Consider the following 21,382-nt stretch of genomic DNA (forward strand, 5'->3'; position numbering starts at 1 on the left):
TAGGTGAAACTGGAGATTTTATGGTAATTTAAGAGCATAACCCTGGACATTCCTTAAAAATCATTTAGTGCTAACACCGCGACTGGCGCGGTTTGGAGCAGTTGCCCATTTGATATAATTAACGTGTTATTTAAATGTGGTAATTAAAATTTAAATAAAACTTCAGCAGTGATTGTGTTAAACGTTGTAGATAATCTATTTATATAATTTTGAAGCCTTGCTATCCTTCATATTTATTTTAAACATTTGATGACTGCATAAAGTATTTTTATTACATAAAATAGTATTCTTTTAAACCTTTTGATCTAATGTTTTAGAATATAGTCATATTTCAGTAAATCCATGTGCAGTTGTGTTAAGATTTTTTACATTTCTTCATTTTTAAACGCATTTATAAAACCATTAGTAAAATTAATGTTAACATTATAAATAGTGAAATATTTACGATAAAAAATTATATTTATAATCTCTATGATCCCAAATTTGACAAGAATTAGGCATTTTATTATTCAAAAAATGGGCATGATTAACACATTTGAAGATAATTGTAAAGACACTGATTATAAGCTATGTCTTTAACCATTCAAATTTGATAAAAGATCTTACGAATAATGATTATTTTATAATAATTATTGACCTAAGAATTAGGTAGTATTTGTTGAAATACGCCAGTTCTATTGGCATTTTCCTGTGATTAAGCTACACAACATACGGTTATAGCCATAAATTGACAAACGATAACTGAAGTAGGGAGTAAGATCATATTAACGCGCGTACTTGAACATGTACCTAACCGAAAAAAACCATTTTTTACATTTTATTTGCGTATTATTGCTTATTTACAAACCATCTAACTCTTCCAAGATTCCATGTCACGTTTTTTCAAGTCATGCTAGAATCCTATAGCTATATTATATACATCCTGTGGAAGATATTTAGGTGGCTAAACTTTTTTTGGATTGAAAAAAAACGATGATTCGATTCTATTGAGGCAGGAGACGTGGCTGAGCCAAGCTCACCATTACATCTTCAGCTTTTGACGAGTAGCTGCATGGTGCACTTCGCTCTCTTATCTTTGTTATAAATACATATGACAATTAGGGATAACCTAAATTGGGTATCTCAGTAGATATTATGCACATAGCAAAGATTGAAGGTTGTGTCTATAGATAAATGTACCATCATAAATCTTCATGTGTTCGAATTTAGAACTAAGCTCACCACTGTATAACAAGTATTGAATGCTTTGTAAAATGTTGGCTTGTGGCGCCCTTACTTAGCAGACAACTTATACTGGTGGATCTATACTTAGCAATATTATTTCTTTATTAGTTAAGGTAAATTTTAAATAATCGCTTGTTACGAAATTTTTGCTACTAGAATTTTTTTAGTAGGTACCTACATACGTATTAAAAACTCGGTCAGTAAGAAGACTAAGAAGTCTTCGCTACAAACATACATTAGATAGGTACATACTATTATTCATTTCTCAAACTAAATATATTAGCTCTGGAAGGAAATTGAAATACAAAGATTGAGTTAAAGAAGTTGTAATAAATCAAGTATTGATGTTTTTATTACAAATAGGCAAACGTTCCGACCATATTTTATGTAAATTGCTGTAAGTTAAAGCAAGTTCAGAATTTCGCCAAAGTTACTTCCATTTCTCTTCAGTGACCTTTCTTTACCTTTCTCATATTTAGCAATACTTTTTCTATGCGATTGATTTGAACAAGTGTATTTTACATGTCGCTGAACTCATTGTATTAAATCAACTTTTTTTTTAATCATAAGACTATAACAGATTGCAGGTAAATACTTAAATCTGAATAATTCCATTCAAAAAATATGCAATAAGCAAAGAAAATCACTTATATTAAAAGTTTAAAAAATATAATATATACTTCATAACTGCAATGTTCATGGGATGTATCAAATAATTGAAGTTCTTCGGTTATATTATTTAAAAAAGTACAGTTTAGAGTAATAAGGTTTAAAATAAATATTTTATTAGCAGCTTTATATTGAAAAACCACGATTACAAGATGAGAGATGGACAAAAATAATTACTTCATGGAACAGTCCAAAAGGGAAACGCTATAGAGGAAGACCCCATGCGAGATGGCAAGACGACATCATAAAAACAGCGGGCCCAAATTGGCTACTAATAGCCAAAAACAGAGTCCAGTGGGACTCTTTGGAGGAGGCCTTCATCCGAAGAGGGGTTCTTACAAACCAAACAAACTAATTACATACCTCTGTCTAATTTATAAACATTATCTAATAGTATTATATACAAAATAAAAAATCTTAAAATAGGTATATATGTATTATACAAAAATAATAATAATTAATTTTATATAAACTAGAAAATAAGTAGATAATACAATTGTAGATAGATATATATATACATAATATATATATTCATAGATTATATATTATATATTCATGAGATATAGTCAATTAACTGTCATTTACTTTTGTTTGTAAGAAATAAAAAGGCTTTTTTATTTTATTTTATTTTTATTTTATTTATTATTGAAAAAGTTCTAACGTGCAATTCGGTTTCGGCAACTAACAGGCCTTACCGATTAAACCGGATAAGGTAGAGTGGTTTGATACCTGACTTCTTGGAATTTGACCAACTAACTCTTGGCTTACTACAATCTTACAGATAAATTTAATATACAGAAATATAATATAATAAAACTTAATAGTAATACATAGATTAAATTACAACTACCTTATGGCTACAAGATTGCTCAAAGCAGTTTCCGAAGAGAAGTAAATTTAGTTTATGTGTATATATTTTATGACATAATTATTGAGAGATGAATGTAAAAATTACAATAAACTAAGCCAGTAGGAATCATCATTGATCCATTAAATACACGATGTGTGTAATTAACAGTTAGAATCTTGCTAGATAAATACACATTCTATGTTTTTAAAAATACTAATCACTTTTTCTACAGTAACTGTTAAATTAAAATTTACAAAAAATGTCTGTAAGCTGGTTCAATTTTTCGACAACTTCAAATAAAATTCTTTTTATAAATATTAATATCATTATAGAGTGGATAAAACCAGACCCTTCATGCTCCTCTCTAATCGAAAACGATAGCATTTTTCAAAAACTCAGAACAGATTGAAATTTCGATAACATAGCTGTGAGATATTATTCCGATTATCATGTCGTAAATCATGGGCACGCCACAAAAATTATTCAAACTTTGCGCGATTAAGAAAGATGATAAAAGCTTTATTATTGGTTGAAGCTTTCTGTTGGAATTTTTAAGGTTTTTTTAAGTCAACCGGACTGGTGCAAAGTAATAATTACAGAATGTCCAAAAAATTATTTTGATGGTAAATTAAAATGTATAATGCTTGCATAGATTCAAAGTTGGAATGTTTTTTTTTATAAATGAGAAGGAAAACTCATTAATCAATAGGAAATATAATTTTCTACAAATCGTTTGTATTAAATTGAGCTAAATAATAGTACTGCTGGACTTACAGTTCCTAGCCCATGTCTCACGATCTCCTTTAGTATTTTCGGGTTCGCAAGGTCAATACCAAATATGTCAACTAACTGTTAGCAGTGAAATTTTACAGCACATTTTGTTTTGTCCGTCCTTTTGTTTCTTTAATCGTTAGCCTAATCTAACTATATTATTTTATCGAAAATAATAATTATTATTGATGACTGTTATAAATATTTCTTGAATATAAACTTAATAGTGAACAAAACGAAGCTTATTCGGACAGAATTTCATAAAGTTTGCGTAAAATTATTGTATAATATGGCACTCGAGAAATCAATACTCAATTATTATTAACATCATCGACCAAAAATCAGATAACCCAACAGAAAGTGGAAAGAAACAGTTTCATTATAAAATTAATAAAATTGCTGCGAATTATATTTATTTTACACATAGAAAACATGACAGTGGACGACATAAAAAATAATTAGCCAACAAGACACCAGAAAAAGTGTCAAGTTTTACAGTAAACAAACAAAGGCTAGTAAAGTGAAACCAAATGAAATATTTAATAATATTATAATAGTAGAAGAAACCCAGTGTCGTGAAGTACCATTAACAAATAAATAGTACTTATAAAAATATGATACTCGTAGTTTAAAGATCATATTATGAAAAATTGTATTTTGTGAATATGTCACTCTATTAAAATGCCTTTTTATGCTAATGAGACAGGATTTGGAGATCACTATAAAAATATCGTAACTCGAAAAATTTTAGGAACTCATATTATAAAAAAACGCACTGATCTCTTCATGTTTTAATATATACCACATAGTTTCTTACGTATCATCACACGCTATTAATATAAAACCAAAAATACTGAAACAACCTTATTTTATTATAGTAATATGATGCAGTCTATAATATCAACGTATTAAAGTGAATCTGAACAAAGCATTTCTAGCGCTAATGATTAACATTAGCAAGTTTTCCTCTTGTTATAATCCTAACTCTTTGTAGTAAAAAATACAAAAAAAGCTTTATCGTAATATCGTCCAGAACCTGGCCTTAATATGAGTCCTGCCTCTGTCGCATTTCTCTTTATTATTACTGTCATCTATTTGATTCCTTCCTTTTTTATTTTGTAAATCATATTAAATTAGTGATGACATAATCGTTGGGTATTATTTGATCAAGAATACGCAAGGTTCATTCAATATAGTATTCTAAAATGTATCTAGCTACATTAAGATTCACAAAACGTAATATCTAATATAAAGAATATATAGTTTTAATTATTAATGTTTACAATAAATCGCACCTAATAACATAATATTATATTTAGGTACCTACCTATCTATAATAAATAGAATAATAAAAATATCACTGTAATATTTCATAAAAGCTCTCTATATGAAAATATTATCATTCACAAATTGAACGACGCTTTAGCATCACTATCTCTTTGGCATGACCTGGGCAACCTCTATGATATCATTTCATTACGATTTGAGTACGCACTGTACATAGTTAGAGTTCTTGCCGCGAGAGGCCTTTGTGCGATCTGAGAGCCTTTAATTTTATCGCAACCTCCGCCGGAAGTACGCCATTGATAGAATTTACTTACTTTTATCAGGCCATACACTGAGGATTCCGTATAAAAAGTGTTAGCGTATTGGGTATCGATAAATAATATCTTTATATTATTTTCACAATACAACAACGCCTCGTGATATCATCAAAAGTCCATTCAAATAAATACGAACATTTTCGGAATATTTTTATGATGATTGGATTAAAAGAATTATCTCTTTCGCCGATTTTTTTACAAATTCTTTGTTGGATCAATAATAATTTTGGTTTATATTCAATAATCGATTTCAATAATTTCTAGAATAATTTCAATAATTTCTAGAATAATTTCAATAATTTCTAGAATAGTAGTTCAGTATAATTACGAGTAGTTTCTTTTAGAACACAATATATTATCTCCAAATGTAAGTAAGTATACCAAATACAAAAGTACGAATTCCATATCTAGAGGTACATAGTATATATGCAAAACAGTCGTTGATAGTTTACATACAGATAAATACATGTAGTAAAAATGAATACGTATTACTTGTTATTAGTTTTTCATTTTGAGGGGTTCAAATAAACGAGAACTGAACTATATAATTACAATATTTAATGTCCGATGTCCGACGACTAATTTTCTATTGTATACCGAGTAACTGATAAAGCAGTGGGTGAAATTAGAAGTGCACTCGAGCGAAGAGTGTGTGCATTGTAATTTCCGGTCCCTTTGTTGGCTTCCTTGATTAGATTTTTCCCCCTCCTTAAAGTGGTGAAACAATCCAGCTCTGATCTTCAAGAATTAAAGCCTGTCTAAAAAAATCAAAGGCTAATAACCAACCTATTTTTAACATTTTTATAATAAAATAAAACGTTTCATATATTTTCTCATCACTTTATTATGTGTTTTAAAACCATTGGGTTTCCAATACAACATAAAATGTATTATATAATATTCTTATAGAAGTGCCAAATTGAATCTAATGAATGTCCTTGTGACAAATCTTTGCTGTCTACCTGTAATAATATTACGTAGTACTTTTTAAGCCTAATTTAAATTCATGCCTTATTATATCAAATTTTCCCAAGGGCATTTTCACACAAAAATGTTAAATTATTCAAAACAAAATCCAAATTTAAAATATATACATTTCATTTTATAGATTGAGTTTGAATTTATTCATAAGACTCTTATTATAAGATGCTAACTTCAATGATTAGTGACACGTTTCAACCGTGCATTAATTTTATTTTTTCTTTGAACTTTGAAGAATTATAATTATCAATATACTTTTTTCTGTTGCTTTTTATAGAATATAACAAGATGTTTTTATATTTTTACAGGCAGCTGAATCACTCTTATACAAGAACAAAAATCATACGCTGGTTTCCTTGACGCCTCCGCCTCCATGTCCGTGGACCTGTGAGCTGACGAACGACGCTGGTTACGTCGTATACTCAGCTCTGGGATCTTTCTACATTCCTATGCTGGTGATGCTTTTCTTTTATTGGAGGATATACAAGGCTGCAGTAAGAACTACGAAGGCAATCAATCAAGGATTTAGAACGACAAAAGGAAAAGGTAGGTCTTGATTAAATAATGTTTTTAAATATACCTACTTACTATTCAACAATAATTCATTGATCGATGTAAAAATAATATTATTATTATTATATAATATTATATTACTATATTTTGATATTAGAGATACAGCAATGTCAATATTATTCATATTATGTTTTGTACATCTGATTTTCGAGTATACATTATTATTATTTTCTGCTATATTCTGTTATTTAACCTGCTATCCATGAAAAGTCCAGATTTTTTTCTATCAATCACTTCTTACATGTTATCCAAAATACGATGCATGAAATGATTATGTTTATTTGATATCATATTTACCTGGTTTCAATATCACTGAGCCAGAAAAAAAAAATAGTTAAATACACAATAACTCTGCCCTCATTAAATATATAAACTCAACGTGCATTGTTGCCAAAATATTTTTTTGTGGTTTTCTAATAATGTTTTAATATTAATATTAATATTTGACATGTTTTTATGTGATTATTTTTATTCTCTCTAAAAATAGATGTTGCAATGTCATTATAAGCAGACTAGACTAGTGCCAATTATAAATAAATAACGAAATGTTTTTTTTAATTTTTATCATATCTATTGATTGCTATATTTTTTTAAATATGAACATTTTAATGCTTAATCCACAAAGATTCAGCCAGATTTCATTTTTTTTTAAATTATTAATTACCATGTCCTTGTATTTTTATACACGATGGTTGTTAGTAATTTTGAACAATCACAAACACCCAGGCTTTGAGAAAAACACATAAATATTGTGGCCTCACCGGGAATCGATTCCAGAGCTCTTAGGTGGAAGGCCAGTGCCTTACGCACTGCACCACGAGAGCCGCCCCAGCTTTTACTTAGTTGTATTCCATGATTTTTTTTAAATTAGTAACAATGTTGTCAATATCAAGTGATACCTACCTATTTTTTCAAAATAAATTACTATTAGGTATTTTTAATTTTTAATGACAACCTTCACGAGTATATGAATAAATTTTATATAATAATGTTGGTTGGGTAAAATGGGGCGTAATAAAGACATATACATTTTTCTCATAAAGTTTACCGATTGTTTTTTAACTCTGAGAGACACCATAAATTATTATCATGTAAGTGCCGAAGATGGCCTACTATTATTGAAATGATGATAGAATTAACGAATAAAAATACATGAAATAAACTTTACACATTAAATATTATAAATGTTATAATATCATTTAACGGAAACGATGAAAATTACGTGGAAAACAAAAGTCACATTTATAGGTACGTTCTTCTCTATTTACTGTCAAAATGCCATCCTATTAGCAGTGTGATACGTGTATAAAAGTGGCAGAAGTGGCACGTAAAGCGCGGGCAAGGACACTCCCAGACCTTCGTCACGTTATACCTGTCAAAAAAGCGATGAAATAATTGATGACAAGACTACACGTCACGCGGCAAGTGATTGGATAAAACTTTCGCACTGTAAACTTTGATTTGCGTGCTTCGTGCTGTCCGTATTTTCTTTTCATTTTCACTCAATCTATCTCTGTACCACGTAAATGATAGATTTCTAAAAATTTTACGTTGATAATACATAATTTGTCAAATTCGTTATATATCAAAAGATATTGCTTACTTAATAATATAGTTATTCAATCGATATCTTAATATATACGATACAAATATACCATATATTATTATAGGCGATTTACCAAAAAAACGAATAGAGGAAAAACAATCAATATATTTTTTATTGATACCTCGAAAGTTAAACATTTTTAAATCATGTATATTTTATACTTGAATAAAAAATAATTGAAAAACTATTATTAACTGATATGAGAATATCACAATTTAGAGAAATCCTGACGCCATTTATTAATCAAATTTTAAAATATTATATTATACTTCTTCTAATTCAAAAGTAAAAATGGTAAAGTCGTCGGCATACAAATTTTGAAAAAAATCTGAATTATGTAAGTATTATTAATTATTTACAAGATAGACATTTGAGTTAGTAGTTTAATTGGTTAAAGAATTTGCCTGCCACGTAAAAGTGTATTTGAATCCTACTCGGTTTATGTTTTTTATAGGTTTTATCATATATAGGTATAAGTTTATTTTGTGACTTTTCAGCATTATGCTATAATAACCAATATGAAAAGAAGCAATCAAGAATAGCATTATAATTTATTATACCAAGAAAAAAAAATCGGTATCGCAAAGGTATTCAACAAATTAGTCATTCTGACGTATTTTACTATAATATTTTTCATATTGACGTTATCACAAAATTTATCTATCACGCTCTGAAAAGATTACGATAAATGTGATATTTTATATAATATATTGTTATGCGTATTTTTATTTGAATTTTAATTGCATGAATCGAATAAAGATTCTTTAGTAGTTCTTGACACGCTATGAAATATGTCGCCAAACTAAACTAAAAGCAATCAGCTGGTTATAACGTTAATCGGGTGAATATTTACTAGTAAATCATTTACTAGTTCTTAAACAACCACAGACCCGCCCTAGCCAAAGCCAACTGATCGACAGATTGATTAATTTCGACATATAAACATGACTTACATCAACTGAGATAAAATTATTATCGAGATTAATGAAAGCTACTAGAAGAGGCTTGATCCGGATATTGATTCAACAAGCCTGATGATGATAGATTTTAATCAAAAATCATATTATTATTATCAACAACACGGTTTAATTATTACAATAACACTTTTAATTACCCGTTTTTTATGAGCTCGACATTCTTCTCTCAAGTAAAAAGAATTATCATAATATTATATTATTATTCTGTTTTTAAATCGTAAAATAATTCAGAGCTTTGAACGCATAACGGTAGATAACAAAATCTCTGTATCTGAGGCGAAAGATCTTGGTATATTTTTTGACTCTTCATTATTTTTTCATTCACATATTATAATCTTTGCAGCTCTACGTGCATGTAAGCTTCTTGAATTCATTATGAGACAAGTCAAACCATGCAAGAATCCAAATGTCATACATACAATCAACATCTCGTTAGTGCGTAGTATTCTTGAATATGGGTCTGTTATCTGGAGTCCTTATGAATTTTCTTACAAGCTTATTTTAGAGCGCGTCTAGAAAAAAATCTTCGATGTCTTGATTTTATGATATATAACTATTTTCCTTTCGATAATTCATCAAACGATTATTTTCCGACTGCATTTCTTCAAGCCATGCTCGGTTTTCACTTTTTTTGCTCTTTATGGATATTTTCAATCCTGGCTTCCTAAAGAATTTGAATGTATATGCACCTGTCAATTACCTACGAGGGCACGCATTCTGCACCAGAACTGTTTCCTCGTGTCAAGCTTATCCGGCACCATTAGTAAGACATAGACACTTTCAGTGATATGCTGTGTATTTTTTTTTTGAAATTTTATTTCTATTATTATTGTTTATGTTTTTATTTTTTCTTCTTCTCTCTTGTGAGGGTAATACTTGTTATATTTTACACGTATGTATATTTATTTGATTTCTTTGATTATAACCAGTTTTTTTTTTCAATTTACCTAAATCTCATCTTGTGAACATTTTGGATTCTGATTTGTGATGTCCCCAATGTTTTTTTTTAAATAAATAAATAATTTCCTTATACTTTATCAAGTTATATATTTTTAATAAAGAATGCTACATTCTGAAATCTTGGTTACGTATGTATATACGGAAGAATTATGAGGTCACAATATAATTTTCATCAGTCCTGAAGATATAAATGAAGCATATTAAGTAACACCTTGTTTTAAACTACAAAGGTGACAAAGCCAAATTTTAACTTAATTTAAATTACTCTTATATCATACGAATTGGATAAAATCTACAAGGATTCGATTTTTAACAGTTCTCCAGCAGACAAAATATGTCTGTTTTTCTAATGTTTTTTTGTTTACTTTTAATAGATGATTGTAGATTTTAATCACACCGATTTAGTACTATTGATATCCCGTAGCGTCAATATATTTTTATATTAAATTTCTCGTATTTTCCTACCTACAACATATATTTTATCTCTTCATATTTATTCCAATTTAAAAAGCAATAAGCTCCAATATCTCCCCAGGGACACAAAATTTATCTATCTTTTATTTCTCAAGGTGAATGATATGATTTATACCCATTGTATTCGCCTATTTTAATATAAAATATGGCAATTTATTTTCCTATTCTCGAAATAGTTTTTCTCGAAATAAAATCCGGATCGCGACAAAACGATCACTCAGAATCGTAGCGTGCTTAGACTAATATTTTGCAAATCTCGTGATAAGTGAAGAGCCACTTTTCCTGAAGTTAATAACATAATATGAATGATTACGACGTTGAATAATAGTTTTAGTCAATTTTATTATTATAAAGATATTTTCATATTAAAATGTAACCGATAAATATAAAAAAAATCTAATTCTATTTTAATATATTCTGGAAATTGTTCCAGAATATATTAAAAAAAAAAAAACTAGCATTTGAAATATTACAGGCCGAAATCCCTAGAGATTTAAAAAATATATATTTGTTAGGTACTATTAGTATAATAACATTTATTTATTTACTTCAGTGCCTTATCTTATAACTCATAGGTCTCGAATGTTGAGATTTCAGAATTGATGTTTACGCATAATTTTAGGATTACGTTGGTACGACAGCCTTACAAATACACGAGCTGATGAGCTGACAGGTCAATCTTTTGTAACCGGCGTGCTAAGGACATGTACTCCGTATGACGCCAGAAAGTGTGACACTTCACGCTCTAGTGTTACAATCGTGCAGGTTAAGTTGTCGTGGTCGACCATCCCCCACGCTAAAAAAATATCTAAGCGCAACAAGTCTCACATGGTAGGATTCGCGGAACGTGGCAGTTGACCAAGGGTAATCCCGCGACCTTGTACTTTGATACTGGAGCGTGATACAGTGAAGTAAATAAATTTACTTAGGTACCTAACTTATCCAGATTCGACAACATGATTGGCCGCATTCGTTGTTTTCTGTAAGACTTTTCGTGTTCTTTGTCACCGATATTATAACATGACACCTATTCACATTCAGAAGAGACATCATAATCACGTCATGGAATATATTACTTATTTTTAATATAAATCCATTCCTTCAAATTTATCATATATCAATTACGATAATATATTGAAAAAGTAATAAAAAAATAAACATTAATATTTTTTTCTCGATATAAATAATTTTTTGGTACTGTTCGGTTATGAGGAATACAGCGGAAAACACATTTTGAAAATACCCGATATACTGGATTATTTGTTAGTTTGGGTTAGTTTAGGTTAGGTGAGGTTGGGTTAGGTTAGGTTAGGTTTGGTTAGGTTAACCTAACAAATAATACAGTTTATCGGCTATTTTCAAAATGTGTTTTCCGCTGTATTCCTGATAACCGAACAGTACTTATTTTTTTTATAAAATACGTAACTTGGGATGTCTCATAATCACACGTTTTATAAAAACTTGGACTGCGTCAGATTTGAATAAACGTCTTTTGTTTACTGGCATTATTAAATAAATACATAATATCTCATTTTAATCATATGATATAAAGCTGAACGGGGATATAACTTCTTTTTTTATTGAGACGCCCTTGTACTTTATTTATTTATATAGTATATTTATAATAACAATATATTTATTGAAGACTATGGCTCTCGATATTATAAGATGCCAAACTAACCTATTATTGGAAATGCGAATTTCCGGACATTTTTTTCCCGACCATGTCCGATCCTAATAAGATCATAATATGGGCCTCCACAGAGTGGAGGTTTGTATTAACAGATTTTTTTTTTATGACAAATGGATTTCAGCGACTTGCTCAATCTATTAGGTCCATACCGTGATTCATAGACAAATTGAAAAACGATATGTATACTTGTCAGACTCAGTATTCGAACCCGGGAACCCACAATGCTATAGGCCGACGTTTGGACAATAATTGTGTTAAACTAAAGGTATTTCGAATAATAATATATTAATTACGTACTTACTTATTATATTATTTGCGTAAAAATGAGTTTAGGCGGATGTTATTTTGTAGATTATTAAAATAGCCTCTCTACAATCCTACGTGAATCTGGACTGCCTCTGAAAGAAGTTTCGTAACAGGTTTCTTATTTTACGATAAATAAATTTTAGCCACCTTACCCATTAGGTCTATGCTCTGGGTGTAAATACACTACTATATACTTTATGTAAGATGAATACAATGTATTCAATGTCATTTTAATAAGAATTTACTATTTTCTATTGATAATTTATGGGAACATAAAATAAATAACTGCTACTAGAAAGATCTATTCTAAGGCTTAACTAATGCTTACGCATGATTTTAAAACTGTTATAATATAAAAAGTTATTTATTTACCTATTACAATTAAAGTGCTTATTTTTTCATATTTGCTCTAAAAATATTATTGAAATGCTCTCAAAACTTGCTAGTCATATTATAACTACGTCTAGAATCGTATCTAAAGAAATGCACCTTTTTCTGTTTTATGCAGTGTAAGTACATCTTAACACTTTTGATTAGTTTGGCAAAAGCTTCTATAACTTCTGTTATGTTTTGAGCAGAACTTATTTATATCACAGGGATCCCTCTCCAGTTAAGGATGTTTTACTATGGCAGGTTTTCTGCAAAGCGGAAATTTCATCTTTCAGGATTAAATGAAGAAAATATATCTTCGTATTAAATTATAATATTTATGAGTCAGATCGTACTTTTAAATTTAAAATATTAATTAGGCTCTTCGGATTCTAAGGGTGCAATGTTATTTTCATTTCGCCAAATTGCCCGATATTCAACCGTTAAGCTGCGTAATGTCTTCGTTGAATAATTAACAAAAGCATTAATATACCCGCCTTCCGCAGCTGAATAATCTCAAAAAGAAACCGCCCCTCCCCGATATTAAAACAATGAAAATTCTACAATCTGTTTGAGAAGAATCCCTCTCAAAGCGATCCTGGTATCGTTTATATTCAAGATGGATAATATTATTTAAAACACGGCTACGGAAAATAATTGAGAAGATGAAAAGCGGTGAAGTCCCTGTGGATATGTAAGTGATAGCCGACCCATCTCCCGAAGTGAGATCGATTTATTGTTAGAAAGACTGTATTAGATTAGGGTGCCATTTAAAATCAGCTATTTTTGACTTGTGAATTATCCCAATTGTTTTATTTCTAACTTTTATTAAAGTGAAGTTAAATTCAGTTTCAATTCTACATTCTTGCATATTATAATATAGACATAAACATACATAATATTATAAGAGTCAAGTTCAAAACTTTTGACAGAAAATATGGAGAAGTAGTTGGAGCTACGTTGAGCGGGAGAAAGACATAATAGGCTTCATAATATAACAGTCGAAAATTGTATCGGTAAGAATAATTATTACATCTATTCGACCGTGACAGAATTTTTTTAAATGCCCTGCCTGCCTGCTTATTATAATACCAAACCATGATCGATAAAAAATAATCTTCTATCTATAAAATATCTTAAATAATGTATATTTTAATGGCATAATTTTAGATATTTATAAGATAAACGAATATTTTTGACTAATATCTAATATGGCTTGGAAAGGCAGGTTTAATTGAATTTTACACTCACTCACACATTTTACTCTTATTTTAATGAAAATAAATACGTTTGACTGATAAAGTTTAATGTACACTATTTATGTCGAATCTTAACAGCTTGCCTCCATCATTCGCCACTGGTAAGTATATTACAATAATTACACTACAATATTTTAAAAACACATTGGCAAACCCAAAAAACCTACACAACTCATAATATAACTTAGTTTTCTCTTCTCCTTTAAAAATACGATTTATCAAATATTATTTGTTGATTTATACCAAAGCCATTGACATTCGCCGACAGCTTTTCACTCAAACGTAATATTAGTAAGCGCACCCAAAAAATGAAACTGTAACGCAAAATATTAAAATCACTTTATTTTTACTTTGAAAAATAAATTGGTCCTACCGTATTTTTATTAAAAAGTGTTGAAACTCACAACGAATACAAAAAGGGTTTTTTGAGCAAAACTTTGTGAGTTATTTATTTTATTTAATGACCCCGCTGAACTTTTTCAGGATTAATCGTGTCGCTTTTTTACAAAGAATATTGATGTGTATATAATATTTTACATATTTTTAGATCTAATCTCATTGATATCATATATCATATAAAGTATTTTACATTATAAGATAAAATGTAATACTAACGGTATAATATTTTGTCAAATAAGATACAATAAAGTAGTCTTGAAACACAATATTTAGGTATACCTATATCATTTCATCTCATTAACAAATCCCTCCTTCCGACATTGGCAATAACTGACGAAGGTATTTCTATCTTGCGATGTCAAACGACTTAAACTGTTTTATTTCAGTCGAGTCACTCTCTCCCATTTTTTACTTCATTATACACCATAGCATAATATGCAAGTCCGGAGCATAAATTATTCTATAACGCCGTAACTTTTACCATGCCACTGGCACAGTCATAGAACAGTTTGTCTCTTTTGAATATATGAAAATAGTAAGCAGATATTGAAATTCTTGAAATCGGCTTAAATTTTGTTAAAAAAAAAATAGCACTATTTCGACATAAAAAAACATTAAATTATCCTAAAAGTAGATTATTATTATTCACTTGCAATATAAGACCAGGATAAGTCACCTTAAGCCGGGTACTCATTAGCGAGTCGTAACTGTAACTGTTCCAGATACTGTAACCAACTCTAGATGTGAACTAATTATGCGTCGTTCATACTAGTTATTGTATCTGCAACGGTCACAGCTACGGCTCCCTAATAAGTACCCGGCATTATACAGTGTTACCGTATTAATGGTACATATTTATATTATAATAATATAACGAACAAAATATTTTTGCATATCAGAACTTTTCTATGCACAACTGCTCTTATCTATTCGTGGGGTACCAACTTAGCATTTTTCTATACAATTACATATTAAATTCTTTCAATCGACTTGTAATTTTTCATAAATATTATACTTTATCACACATAATACGAAACAAATTATTAAACATTAAAACAATATAATATTAAATAAAAATATAATAATGCTCTCAATCTAAATGGCATAAAAAGGAAAACTTTTTTTTCTGATAATAATAAATTATTTTATTGTTACTCTACAATAATAACAATAATAATAATGTTACCTATATTTTGTAGTAAAAATACACAATTGTATTATTAATTGTTCAATTTCCAGGCGTGCGCTTTTTAATACCGGTTAAATCTAACCTAACCTAATATTGTTGCAAGAGCGTGATATTCAAAAAGTTTCTTTTGCGATATCGAGAATCTAGTTAACTGTTTAATAAGTTAGTATTATCAATGTATCTACTATATACGTTTTATCGAAATTATACCAATATTTTTTTAGTTATATAACCTAACAAATGAACAGAGAGACAGATATTCAAATTTTAATATAAAGTATCAATGGTGGTACTGTATTTTCTTTATAAATTGTTTAAAATTTAGAAACTAACTCAAAATATCTTTCTTATTGTAGATATTTTAAATAAATTACTGACTAAACATTGAAGTTTTCAATTTACGAAAGTAATACTTTTTAGCTGGCGGCTCTCGTGGTGCAGTGGGTAAGGCGCTGGCCTTCCACCCGAGAGTTCCTGGGTTCGATTCCCGGTCAGGACACACAATATTTATGTGTTTTTCTCAAAGCCTGGGCGTTTGTGATTGTTCAAAATTACTAACAACAACCACCTTGTACGACAAAGCAAGGACATGGTTATTAATAATTCAAAAAAAAAAAAAAAACTTTTTAGCTATATGATAATATGTCAATAAAACCAAATCGGAATTCTATTGAATATAAGTAAATAATTCACAGTTTTTTTACGAACATGATGTAACAAAATGTATTTGTATAAATTTAATATTCAACAGATAATATATGTAGGAAAAACAAAAATATTATAGTAGAATAAACAACAAAAATAACAAACAAATTTACATGTAGTTGTGCAAAGCCCTGGTGCCTTATTTCATTCTTTTCGCATTGAGAATTTTTTAATTTAGTGCTGTAATAAATAATACTTGTTTTTTTTAATCTACTGTTGTTTCAGATATTTTTAATAAAACGGGGCAACGTAATATCCGGTTATCTTTGGAGTCAATGGTTATTTATTTCATTTGAGCTTATAATTCTTACATAACCGTTTGAACAACAAAGCGACGAATTCTTTCTAGTACAAAAGTATTTAATGTTTATTTAGGGCAATTTAAAAATAATTAAGTTCCGACGTGAAGATTTCTTATCTATGTCAAAATTTGATTATTATTTTTGTTATACATTTTTCCCGAAATAATAATACATAGCATACATAATATTATGACAACATAACTATTTAAACTAAGATACCTAACTATAGACAGAACAATTATATTATGTTTCACGTATTCGTTTATTCACATCTTCAAATAACAATTTAAATTCGCACCTACAAATTTAAAATAGAAAAAGTAATTTTTAATAATAAAAAAGATCGTAAATATGTTTACGATAAAATTTATAAATAAACGATACAATATAATATCGATAATACACAAATATAATTTGTAAATAAATTTATCCGATAAATAATATTGTTATTCGAAAACACTTTTTTTAAAATATAAGTAGGTATCCGAGAACCGATTTATATATTATTATTGATTTAGTAATATGTTATTATGTGTATAGCGCCTACGTAAAACTTAAAAAAATGCTTTATAAAAACGTTTTTATTAGGTCGTATTCTTGTTTGTCCGGTGGTTGTTTATGCAATACAAATCTTGCAATCTATTTTTAACTAACTTGCCGAATAGCTAGACAATAACTTTTAGAATATATCAGAACACGATGCCAATGCATTATTTTAATACTTTTAGCGATATTTAAGTAGAATTGAATTCATTTTCAGTTAATTCTGTTTTGTTTCTGTAGCAACTAAATTATTAATACATACGTGCGTTACTATGGAAATCAATATGAAATGTCAAAATGACATTTCAGTATTCTATGATCGTTTAAACTAGTCAAGTCAAGTTTATATGATTCAACAGAAAATTTAAAAACGTTGTATATAAAAAGTTCTTTTTATCTTTTAATTATTTTTACCATTTATTTATTTCACTTGCTCTTCCCTGCACCACCTACTACGTTTCTATACCCGTTAGATAATGTTAGGCACTATTCAATATTGGGCTGAGAATGTCCCAGGAGCCACTTTCTAAGACCTTGGTTGGTGTAAACTAGAGTGTGCGTGATTTTTATTTTGATTGTATATATTATGGTATTAAGAAAAATCAATTTCTCTCTCTCAAGACCCTAAAAACTTTTGAAGTCTGACAAAGTTCTTCCCTTTCAACCGAGTAACCGACATATGGGGACGCTGCCAGATGATGCGATCAGCACCGTGCAATTTTCCATATAATTAAGTGGAGGGTTTTATTAAGCCAAACTGATAGAGGTTTGAGCTAAAAGACCTGAGAAATCAAATGGTCTAAGGAGAATCTGATTATCTTCATTAATATGAAAATCATTTATAAACGTGTGATAAAAATCTTGTGAAAATAATATAAACAGTATGCACTTTGTAATAAATATTTTAATGGAAGGTTGAACATTATGTGCTCATCATCAAATATGTATAAACACAACAATTTTTTCTACTAGTGTTTTCGTGACTGCCTTAAATAGAGAGAAACTGTTCGGTTTACAACTCTGTCGTAGAAAAGATATAACATTGAAACCAATACAAATTCCACGAATGAACATACGCGAAAATTCAATTTAAAATAGGCAGATGGTGAAAAGAGAAATTTACTTCATATGTTGTTACTTATCCGCCGAAAAACAAACTGGTGGAAAACAATTTATTTTCTCTTAAAATTAAGATAGAATACAGAAGAAATGTTTGTGGTAATTTACTTTCTTATCCCACATATAATATGAAAACATTTAAACATTACATTTTAAAATATCTAAATGAAATATTTTCAGCCAAAATACTCACATAATATGTCTGATTATTGTAGTATTCCTTTCAGATAAAGATTTAGACATTTTTATAATAATTCATTAGTAAATATTTTTTCTAAGGCAGTACCCAATACAGTACAATACAAATACACTTAACAGTATATCAATCTGATACCAGATAGACCTGTTAAATAAAACAAAAACTCAAATTAATAAACTTTTATTAGATTCTATTGATAGGTCAAGAATCTCTAATAATAAATTATCTAAAAATAACAATATATTCTTGTTGAACTTATGTACGTTATAACTTTCATTATTTTTTGTTCTTATTTTAATTGTTTTTTTATTAATGGAAGTTAAATTTGTTTTTATAAGAGACATTCTATTTGTAATTATAAAATAAACAGCGAAAGTTTGATCTGTCGTTTGTCAAAAAAGCAATGTGAAAAAAAACGACAAAAATATGACAGCAGGCTGAAAGCTATTTAATTTTTTATGGCAAGCTTTTAAAAAAGTCATTTATCATCTTTAAATTTCAGCCAAATGAGTAAACTTATTTCTGTGTTGAATTTAGGTCAAATATTGTATTATATTGTGATTTTAGTATTATTTATAATGTGATTATTTTTAAATGAACAAAATATTATTTTATTCTTTGCAAACAAAATTAATTGTATTGTTTGCACCATTCTTAAGTGATTAAAAGAGTTTTGTTCATATTTTTTAAGCTATGTCCAATCCTTAGAAGATCACATGGGCCTCCACATGGTAGAGGTAATTTCAACAGATTTAATGCCACTTGATCAATTTAATACTCTGGTAAAACACACATATCGAAAAACAACATCTAAAATTGCAAGACTCGGGATCCTAACCTATGACCTACGACATTATAAGCCAACGCGGTAGACGCTTGGCGATCGTGGGCGCATTTTTATAGCATTGATAATTTGTAATTTAATTTATCTATTAATAGTCTAGCACTCTAGCATATCATTATTTAATAGAAAATGCTTTAAAAAAAGTTTGCTGAAAATTCAAAGAAGCTACGCAGAAAGCATAATTAACTAACTTGAAATACTTCCCCTTACACTCTGTCAAAGTAAACAATTGGACATCGTTCGTCTTTTCCGGAAAGAGGTCAGCTTTTAAATGTCAAGTAACCATTAAGACGTATCCTTTCTCTTTTTGGCCGTCTAATATTTAAAATAGGTCGTTAAGAAATTACCCAACGTAAACGTCTGTTAGGTTTTGAAAATAATGAAACACACCTACATTTTTTGATAAAACTGTCATCTTGTTAAAAGACAATACCGTCTTTGTTATGTAAAAAGAAACGAAAATTAAATTCAGTTATAAATAAGGCCAAATTTATTTATAGGTATTATTAAATTATATTCAACGAATAATAAAAATATTATATGCCCAGATGGGTTATTTTCATTTGTCTTTATACAACATTAAACATAATTTTTAACGTAAGGTATACTATACTTAGTGATACTCAAGTTAGAACAACTATGACGTGGCTTCGCTGATTTAATCATAATATGTGAAGATCGGCGATCACGATATTGTAAGGATTGATGAGGCCGAGTCATTAAAAACAACAACAATTTGTATAAAGATCGACGAGATTTATTTACAAAAGAGGTTGTTATAAATGTAATTACACCATGTTAAAATTGATAATGTTCGATTAGAATAATAATCATTCGGCGACTCTCTGTTGTATTGCAAACCGCCGGAAGAGGTCTTTAAAATCTCTGGGTCAAGTGAAGTTCTTTTTTCACCCTTGCGAGGATAATCGGATTTTTTTTCGAGCACCGAGCCGGTACTCGGGTTAGACTGAGATACACAGTCTCGCCCGGTTACATGTAAATAATTGTACGTAAAACATTTCATCGTGGCACAGTTCGTCGTGAGTTTTCTCGTATTCGGAAATGTGTACGTAAACAGTTTACCGCAGGATACTTGTGCGCCGCAGTACGTGAAACATGAGTTCGTGTAACATTTAATCAAATGACGAGTTCTTTGTTGAACATTTCACCGCGGAGTGTATGATGAACTGCATACGTACTACTTATGTGTAACCGAGCTTTCTAACGGAAAGAGATGACCGTATACTATACGGTCTCCCAATTTTATTGGATTCAATATTGACATTAATTCAATTTTCATAGCTGATGTTGGCAAAATTCGTGAATTCAAGAATGAAAACCCAACCTAACCTAACCTAACCTAATTATACATTATTAACATCGTTATATAATATAATGTTAAAAACAAGGTTATTTATTGTACATTGCAAACAATTTCCTAAATACTAATTTTCCTATGCATTCGTCTTTTCTTATGTTCAGCACAATCAACCATTCATCACATTCACACGCGCTATTTATATATTACAAAATTTATGTGCTAAGTGCATCATTGAAATTTTTATTGCTATTTACTTTATACATTTTACATATTATTAAAGTATCATTTTACAAATAAATACTTTCTTCTTCTTTTATTCTATCTTATCATTTTTCATCCACGCCTTATGTTATCAGCTTCGACACATAAGCCGTGGGACTTATCCTGGAATAAATTCCTACAGTCAATCAAGGATCGATTTCAAGGGTCAAGGATTCGATCACAT

The 21,382-nt window shown here is 29.1% G+C and overlaps 1 protein-coding gene across 1 annotated transcript in view; it reads left to right on the top strand.

The window, feature by feature from the left end:
• The window catches only part of Oamb (Octopamine receptor in mushroom bodies), a 147,579-nt gene that overhangs the window by 83,175 nt on the left and 43,022 nt on the right, over nucleotides 1-21,382 (top strand). The window contains exon 3 of the mRNA XM_085953724.1: nucleotides 6,408-6,645. Coding sequence (XP_085809850.1) covers nucleotides 6,408-6,645 — 238 coding nt within the window. The remainder of the gene's footprint in view (nucleotides 1-6,407; nucleotides 6,646-21,382) is intronic.

This window comes from Rhyacophila brunnea, unplaced genomic scaffold, assembly GCF_057557595.1.
Source record: "Rhyacophila brunnea isolate RB1 unplaced genomic scaffold, BYU_Rbru_1.0 scaffold_4, whole genome shotgun sequence".
Lineage (NCBI taxonomy): Eukaryota > Metazoa > Arthropoda > Insecta > Trichoptera > Rhyacophilidae > Rhyacophila > Rhyacophila brunnea.